The 9,399-nt window shown below is 39.8% G+C and overlaps 1 protein-coding gene across 1 annotated transcript in view; it reads left to right on the top strand.

Annotated features, from left to right (window-relative positions):
* The first annotated feature begins 3,759 nt into the window (after window positions 1-3,759).
* LOC127418673 (nuclear receptor subfamily 4 group A member 1-like) overlaps window positions 3,760-9,399 on the top strand; it is a 5,806-nt gene continuing 166 nt past the window's right edge. Inside the window, exons 1-7 of the mRNA XM_051659381.1 lie at window positions 3,760-3,895; window positions 5,774-6,570; window positions 6,738-6,867; window positions 7,159-7,316; window positions 7,483-7,685; window positions 7,862-8,040; window positions 8,149-9,399. The exon at window positions 8,149-9,399 is cut by the window's right edge and continues 166 nt beyond it. Of these exons, the coding sequence (XP_051515341.1) occupies window positions 5,776-6,570; window positions 6,738-6,867; window positions 7,159-7,316; window positions 7,483-7,685; window positions 7,862-8,040; window positions 8,149-8,405 (1,722 nt within the window). The 5' untranslated portion in view covers window positions 3,760-3,895; window positions 5,774-5,775 and the 3' untranslated portion in view covers window positions 8,406-9,399. The remainder of the gene's footprint in view (window positions 3,896-5,773; window positions 6,571-6,737; window positions 6,868-7,158; window positions 7,317-7,482; window positions 7,686-7,861; window positions 8,041-8,148) is intronic.

The raw sequence follows: 9,399 nt of genomic DNA, 5'->3' as shown, positions 1-9,399 counted from the left end.
GCAAAAATCACCCATTTTATCCTGATATATATATATATATATATATATATATATATATAATAGGGGTATCACATTATCGTCTTGATCGCACTTGGTATTCGTATATCAAACTGACAACCGTCAAACTGTTTGAAATACAGAGACAGGTGTAGCCTAATATTTAATTGCAACTATTTTAATAATATCTTTCAGGGAATAGGGACATTTTCTGCTTGTCATTTCATTAAAAAAAAATCTGCGTACAGTACCTTAAAAAAAAAAAGCAAACTTTTAAAAGACCTGCGTTTTGTGTCTACTTTTTTTTAGCGCAAGAACGCTAAACGCCTCCTTGTACACTATCTTTCGTGTCCTACCAGACTGCGAGCTCTGTTTCTTCATTTGCCGATTTGAAATAGGTTTTCTCGTCAACACACCTTTCCGATCTGATCGCTAACTGCGTTTTTCTCTCTCTTTTAACCACTTCCTCGCCGACTTTTTCCTCTCCCACCCCTCTTCACAAGCAAGTTCAGCTCACCCCATGTATGTCAACAACCGAGCAGATGTAAGATAATCGGCCTACAGTTAAAAAATGTCCCTTGATGCTCTTTTCCCTTATCATCGGTTCGTAAAAGGGTTATTTTAAAAGTATTTAAGCTCATGATCCGGCTTATGATAACGATGTAATGGGATACATTAATGGAAACTGTCACGTCATTTATCAACGACAGTCGCCTTGAGACCGTCTGCTGTATTCGGCTGGTCTTCCCCACATGGCGGCGCGCGCGGGAGGGATTCCTGCTACGTCAGCCAGAAGCCTTTGTGACGCCATTGCCTCAGCTTCCTCTTTTTGGTCGCATTCAGAGAGAAATACATCCTTTCTTTTCTCCAACCGCACGGCCAAAAGAGGAAGCGCTATTCTGTGAGTTCGGTGGTGTGGCTCCCGGTCCTGGCAGTGCATCACAGGTGGAACAACGCAGGAGAGTCCGTGGCTCACTTGAACAAAAATCTTTGATCACGAGAAAGCGAAAACAGAAGACAGCTCGTGATTACGGCGGAAAGAAGCGGTAAAGCCAATTCTGGGTATACAGACTACGAGAAAATAACACCGTGAATGTCAGGAACCACCAGTTTAAGAAGGACTTTATCTCGATAAAGTGTGTTTTAACAAAAAAAGATGGAAAGAAAGGGGACAAAAGAGAAGTTGGCATCTTTGGAATGGGCCCTCTACGGTGCATCCTGTATTTAACTGAGAATAAACTAAAATAGGTGTTTCTTATAATGCTTCTTTAATATTCTGTGAGGTATCTGACCTAATTATAAGAGAAATCACAAACATACACACATATTGCATTTACATGTATGCACTTGGCAGATGCTTTTAAAGGGATAGTTCTCCCAAAAATGAAATTCTCATTTTCTCACCCTCATGCCATCCCAAATGTGTATGACGTTCTTTCTTCTGCTGAACACAAACGAAGATTTTTAAAAGAATGTTTCACCTCTGTATGTCCTCACAATGCAATTAAATGGGTACCAACATTTTTGCGCTCCAAAAAGCACATAAAAGCAGCAAAAAAGTACTCCAGTGGTTTAATCCATATCTTCAGAAGCGACATGATAGGTGTGGATGAGAAATAGATCAATATTTAAGTCGTTCATATCTGGGATGGCATGAGGGTGAGTAAATAATGAGAGAATTTTCATTTTTGGGTTAACTTTTCCTTTAATCTTATGTGACTTTAAGGTAAATATATTTACAGTAGGTTTTCCCTGTGAAACAGACCCTTGGCATTGCTTGCAGCATGCTTCATATGCTCCACAATATGCCAGCTAAGAACTGGTATACTGACCTAATATTGTCCCAGGTCAAGCACAGGCCCTATATGTTGCAAAACAAACATTTTATAAATTAAATCTGTGTTCCATCACCAGAGACAACTTACCAGACATGCAGTTCCTGTTGGCCTGCTCTTACATTCCTCTTGCCCTACACTACATCCTGCAGTCCTTGTTTTTAAATTGTTAAGCTGGATAGCGTGTCAACGGCTTGCCTTGCATGCTACTTGGCCACTAGCACTGTCTATCCAGCAAGACTTTCCATCATGTAAATATGTATTGTAAGGTAATACTTAGTATGTAGCTAGAGGTAACAGATTCTGACAAGGAAACTGTCACGGAGAAGTAATGATATGGACACTCTATCATCACCTAACAGACCCAGTCCACTCAGCAAGCACAGCATGTCTGAATGAGGACATGCCTTTAAAATAGTGCCAGTGGCTTCTTCTCACCTTCAGAAATGCATGGGAGGCCGTTGAATACTTGTACTCAAATGGTGGCAACATATATAAAGATCATATTGTTTACGAGTTGAAAAGTTGTTTTTACGTGGTGTCAAGAGTTACTCAAGTGTGTCTAACTCAGAGAATGGACAACAATTAAAGCTTAATTTTATCAATGTTTTTTGTCGTAGCGATTATTTCAGCAAGTTCAGAATGGAATGGAGGTATGACCAGTAGCGGTTCTAGCTTGTATGGGCCTTGGGCGAAACCCGCTTCAACACGCCCCCAAACTGCCCATGTCGCCCATGCCTAAATCCACCACTGGGTATGACATGCAGAAGGTCAGACTGTTGACCTCTTGGATGGGGACATCTGTAGGTATAGCAGACAAGTCAATAATAACCTCTATAGACATTGAGGGGGACGCATCCCCACAACTATTCTGAATAGTGGTTGATAAATATGGGTTTATCAATGACTGATTATATTTGCAGAACAAAGTGCAATCAATGTTTCTGACACACCAAAAAATATAATTAGGGACATAAAGTTAGTTTTTTAGTTAACTGTATATGAGATCTAAGACTAGATTAGATCTCTGATTTTGGTGCCCAATTAAAAGGAAAAATTTTAAGCATGAGAATTACCACATGGCACAAGAGATGTGGCATTTACTGGCATCACTAATCCTTCACACACCCTGCATTGTAGTAAAGTGATCGTTAACTTCCGTTTTAATTTTTTTCTCAGACACTGTCAAGTTTTGACACATTCAGGTTATGCAGGTGTAGCCCTACCCTCTCGTCAAGGGTTCTTTGTGGTTTTCTAGGTGAGGAAAATTTATTATGCAATAGCCTAAATTGCAATAAGGTTGTATTTGTTACTATTTTAAAATGAATTAGGTATTAAGAACTCATAAAGAACAATATTTTTCTACAGCATTTATTAATCTTGGTTAATGTTATTATTATTATTATTTTGAAAATACAATTGTTCATTGTTAGTTCGTGGTAGTTCAAAATGCAATAATATTAACAAAATACTAACCCACCTAACCCTTCACTTTTCATTTTAAAATGGTATTTGTACATGTTAAAATTAACATTAACATGTTTAACAATTAAATGCTATTCTAGACAAAAGTAGAATGTTTGTTTTCATTTGGCTTGTTCCTGTTTTAAACTCATAAAAGTTTTGTGCGTGTGTTTTTTACTCATTCTGTTGCTCATCTTGGTTTATGTGCTAGTTATTTGTGTCTTTCACCACTATTTTTAACTAAATACAACAAGTTGCACAGCAGATCGCTGCTATATTTAGAACAATAAACGTGCGGATTGTTTGCGTCAATGGAATCCCGTGCGTGCGTCATGTCTTTTGACTTCGAGCGCTCTGATTGGACGGCATCCGGAAAGATTTGCCGAGGATCTCCGCCCCTGCATGGCCATATTTGCCAGTGGAACGCCTCGAGAGGATGCAACCTCTGACGTAACGGCACAATAAATTAGTCGGTATATATCTGCTCGCCTGACACAAATCTGAGAAAGCCGTCTAGTCGTGGCTGGGGACGTTATACATGGTTATCAATCACTTGGAATACGGACGCTTACAAGTCCCGCACCGCAATTTATAATCGGGTAAGTCATTATTTATCTTTTCAAATGTAGTTATTGCAGTTCTGTTTCTAATGCACTTATTGATGCGCATTTAAAACCCTACACGATCAGCAAATGTGTTTGCATTAGTCCAGAATATGCTTATATATTTATCAAATAAAACATAAGCGGTTGAGGTCTATTTAATATGTTATGTATTCATTTTATGGAGCGTGCGAGGTTTTCCGAAACAACAAAGTGCGCTTCCAACACATTTTAGGAACTATGCTTTGTGGGCTTATTGAAATATAACATTTGAAACGTAGTTTAAACTTAAACATAAGCAATTTAAAACTACAAAATTAAATATTTGTAAAGATACAGTGTGTTTTAACTGGTGCGCCTCTGCACGCGCGGTGTCACGCTGCAACAGGTGCTTGTGTACAAGCAGCCGAGAATGTATTTGCACACTTCATCCCTTTAAACCTGATTGGAATTATTATATTTATTTATTTTTTCAGTTTATATATACTATTGCATTATACATAGATAGAACTCTAAAACGCTGCATATTGCAAATGCATCGACTGCATTATAAAAAGTGAAACTGTCCAGTGTTACTTTAAGGGACTAATTATATCTGAAATTAGCATTAAAATGTCTTTCGCTGGTGTAACTTAATGTAGTCAGGTTGGTTCAGTCATATAAAAATAGCCTAATATTTATGAATTGAATAAAACCAGTTTATTGAGATTAGTCAGTTAATGTGAATTAGTCAGTGTGTTTATACTGTATATGCAGGGTCAGTGAAATGACTGCTTGCATGTGCGTTTGAGTTCAGGGGTCAGATGATCATCAGATGGTGCCATGTTCTCACCTTGCTCCTGGAGCAAGGTCAAGACAGTCTGTCAAACTGTTTGACCATAATTACCTTTCCGATTTGCAAAGTGAGCTCAAGTAAAATTACGGCGGCAGAACTGACATTGCCATGTTTTCCAAATATTTCCATTGCCAGTCTAAAAAATAAGTGTTTTTGGAAATGAGATTAGATTAATGTGGAGTAGTAATGATTTGCACTTAGTGTGACTTGAATGCAATTGTCCTTACTGTTTATAGTATATTCAAATCTGTCTTTCTACAAATCAGGCCTCTTCCTCACTTAGCTTATCAGTTATGGAACATTCTGAAGATAGCAGTCAAATACTCATTGTCTGTGTTTGTTGGGGAAATTCGGATCCATCTAAAAAGTTCCACAAATTCCACTCACTCTGTCTCGCATGTGTTGCCGCCCACACAAACACACACACCCTCTCAGTAAGGCCAACCCACGTGTCCTGTTTGTATGACGTTGTTCAGTCTCTGGATGCGATAACTTAATAAACATGGCTGCGCTTTCCAGCCAGACAGCTCTCCAAGCTTTCTCAGAAATCTAAGGGGACTTCAGAGAACTGGCTCTAAGTACCAGTAAAGATTCCTTGACCTGTAACTAAGATCTTAGATACGGTCTAGGGAGGTCAGGACACAGTGTTCAGCTCTCAAGGTATTTGATGGTACAGTGCAGACAGGGGTGTCATTCACATATTTTTTTATTGGGGGCATTAATGTCAGTACTGGCTCACTTGTGCCAAGGGTGAGATGAGATATAATGTATTTGCTCTGATTACAAAAGGGTGACATGTTAGCAACTCAATTGGATGGACCAAATTTAGTGAATGTGAATGATTGATTTCTGTCACAGCGCTTTTTAACCTACAATATTCAATCAACTTTATTATCATAGATACAAATTATTTTTGGAAGCATTCAAAATCCATATGGCCCAAATTTCTGAGGGGGCACGTGCAACCTTGTTGAGTCTGAGACGTTTCTGCAGCAATAATCACAGTATTGAAAAGTAGATGTTGTGGTTCTGATCCACAGCAATGACCTGTGTTCAAAGTCAACATGGAGTCCAGACCTATGAGAGCTCCATCTTCAGCTCAGAGATTCTGAATCCTGACTTCACCTCCAGGTTGGCCATGGATGTAACTGACCAGCGGGACCAGCTCTCTACGCCCTCCCTACCCAGCATCACCTCTCTAGTCGGAGGCTACGTGGGCGAGTTTGACACCTACACCTGCCAGATTGCCACAGGTGCTGCATCTAATTTTGCAGGCGTCACTTCGGGACAGGACTCCTCATTCAAGCTGGATGACCTCCATGTTTACGGCTGCTACCCAGGCACATTCGCTATGAGTTACCTGGATGAGACATTGTCCTCCTCGGGTGGGTCAAACTGCTTTGGAAGTCCAGCCTCTGCTCCATCACCCTCCACCCCTGGGTTCCAACCCATGTCGACCTGGGACAGCACCTATGGTCCCTGCTCCCCAGATGATGGCTGCTGGGCTTCCGAGACGACACCTCTGGCTCAGACTCCCTCTTACTTCACTTTTGGGCATGTCACAGCCAATGAACTTTCCCCTTTGGGCCAACTGCAGCCTCAGCTCCCAGATCAGGACCCATTCTCTCATACCCCGCAGCACGGTTCTCCTCTTTCCTTCAGTCCGCTCGACCTGGAGCAGGGCAGTCGGGATGGGTCAGCACTGATGAACGGACACCTGTCCCCTAAAGTTAGAAGCCCCGCAGGAAATGAGGGACGCTGTGCAGTGTGTGGAGACAACGCTTCCTGTCAGCATTATGGGGTGCGCACCTGTGAAGGATGTAAGGGCTTTTTCAAGGTGAGACAGGACATATTACCATAACAAGCATATTATCATAATAATATTATTATATATTAATGATTACTATTATTTCAAATAACGTTATGCTTATTAATCTCGTATTTAGTACTGGGGTATTAGACTTGCTTGTCTAGATTCAACTGAAAGGTTCTTTTTGATTTTAGCGTACAGTACAGAAAAATGCCAAATATGTGTGCCTTGCCAATAAAGACTGCCCAGTGGACAAAAGGCGACGAAACAGATGCCAGTTCTGCCGCTTTCAAAAGTGCCTAGCTGTAGGAATGGTAAAAGAAGGTAAGAACAAATACCTCCAACATGCAATGAATGGACAGATTTCTGTTCTTTCTATCTGTCTGTCTGTCTGTCTGTCTGTCTATCTATCTCAAATATATACAAGATACATATTATCTATAACATAATGGAACATAACCATGTAATTTAAATTTTATAATTGCCATTATTTTCCATTTTTATATGACATTACTGTTACCAATTCATTATCATTTCCATTGTGTTGATGCTGTATTAAAAAGCCCACATACTCAAGGCATTTCTAATAAGTGTATATATTGTACCTTTGTATAGTTGTGAGAACAGACAACCTGAAAGGTAGAAGGGGTCGTCTGCCGTCCAAGCCAAAAGTTGTCCAAGACTCTGTCTACTCCCCTGTAAACATTATCGCCTCTCTCGTCACTGCCCATATTGACTCAAACCCTGCCAGTGGAAATCTAGACTACTCAAAGGTGAGGACAGAACACACTTCACAACAATCTGACTGTTTAAATTTGCCTTTTTAAATTTTAACTATGCAATGTTCAATATATACAACAAATAATATATATACATACTGTATATATGCACTTATAATGGTAATTAATATATTGGGTGTTTTTTTTGGTCATTGTTTAGTATCAGGAAACAATATCTGTATTGTCTGAGAAGGAGGATGCCAACGACATACAGCAGTTTTATGACCTGCTAACAGGATCAATGGATGTAATCAGAAAGTGGGCTGGAAACATCCCTGGATTCAGTGCCTTCTGTAAGGAGGACCAAGAGCTTCTTCTGGAGTCAGCATTTGTTGAGCTCTTCATACTTCGGCTAGCCTACAGGTACAATGAATTTCAGTTTTATTGACAGTATATTGTACAGTATTCAGTCCTAGGGTTGTTTTATTTTCTGGCTGAACTATCCCTTTAAGAACTTATTGCTATTGTATGTAGTTCTTTGCCATAAAATAAGTAGTACATCGGTGGAAAATAACTTTATCTCTTTCTATTTACTCCAGGTCAAACCCTGAGACAGAAAAAATTATTTTCTGCAATGGCGTGGTTCTCCACCGGACGCAGTGCGTACGAAGCTTTGGCGACTGGATTGACTCAATCATGGAGTTCTCTCAAAGTTTACATCGCTTGAACTTGGATGTTTCGTCTTTCTCCTGCCTTGCCACGCTGGTCATAATCACAGGTAAATGACTGTCTTTTTATCTTTTGTACATAGGATATAAAAATAGGAAATTTTACCCTTCGCAAGAACCCTAAAAATGAAGTCTCTAACCCTGACTGTGACCTACAGATCGACATGGCCTAAAAGAGCCCAAACGGGTTGAGGACCTCCAAACACGTCTGATCACATGTCTCAGAGACCAGGTCTCCACAAGTGCCCCTGAAGCCACCCGGCCCAACTACCTGTCCCGACTGCTGAGCAAGCTTCCTGAGCTGAGAACACTGTGCACTCAGGGTCTCCAGCGAATCTTCTACCTTAAACTGGAAGACTTGGTCCCACCTCCACCAATTGTGGATAAAATCTTCATGGACACATTGCCATTCTGAATGGGCATATGAGGATATGTATGTGGACAACCTAAGTGACTTAAACTGGTGAAAAAGCTGGATATGAGCAGTTTGATGTTTGGGGAGCTTTAAGGACTGTATCGCTTGCTTTTCTCTGCTTTCGTGCAATGGAATCAGAGAAAGATGACATTCTATTTACACCCGCATTTGGAACCTACATTACAGAGTCTTCAACAGTGAATTCATTAAGACACTTAGTGGCTTCTAAACAAAAGAAATGCATGCAGATATTTCCATACAATCAGTATTACACGTATTATCAGAGGTCATATTTCAAATTTAAAAGCATCCAAGTATCTAACTTAACATCCAATTTCCCGTAAAACATTACCTGTGGTTTATGGGAGGTTAGAAAGGCGATGGACCAAAACAGAAACGGAAAAATAGAAACGGCATTTACTTGGATGCTTGAAGCTGAAATGTGTCATTTTTTCTATGCCAGAATACTTTCTCCTATCCCGGTTTAAAATGCAACATATTAATAGACATCTATAAGTAAGCCATTGGTAGGCCAGTTTCACCAGAGATGGGGATTGTTCAGGAAACCTGCATAGAAATTATGCATTTCAGCTTTAAATTATTAAGACAAAGCCAAAAATGTGCCAGAACATTATCTCCTTAAACATGCTCAGAAATGTTTCAACCATAGGCTTTGCAATAAAAACTCAAAAACACTGAGTGCAGTCGAGGAATGTGGTACACTGTTGTGGTATGGCTAATGTTTCAGACCTGTTTAGGTGACAATACAGACCGAGAGACTTTAGCATGTAAGTGTATTATAAGAATCAGTAGTTTTTTATGGATTTTTCATGAATATTTTTGAAAGGTCACAAGAGATCCAGTGCAGCTACTGTACACGTAGCACGTACAGCCTCTAAACGTGAAAATACTTAAGAGTGTTGTTACTGAAGCCTGACTTACTGTAGTTTAGTGTACTGGTCAAACCTTAGAGTAATTATATTTGTATGTATGT

Source organism: Myxocyprinus asiaticus, chromosome 28, assembly GCF_019703515.2.
Source record: "Myxocyprinus asiaticus isolate MX2 ecotype Aquarium Trade chromosome 28, UBuf_Myxa_2, whole genome shotgun sequence".
Taxonomy (NCBI): domain Eukaryota; kingdom Metazoa; phylum Chordata; class Actinopteri; order Cypriniformes; family Catostomidae; genus Myxocyprinus; species Myxocyprinus asiaticus.
Note: the sequence above shows the minus strand (reverse complement) of the source record. Positions and strands in the feature narration are given on the sequence as shown.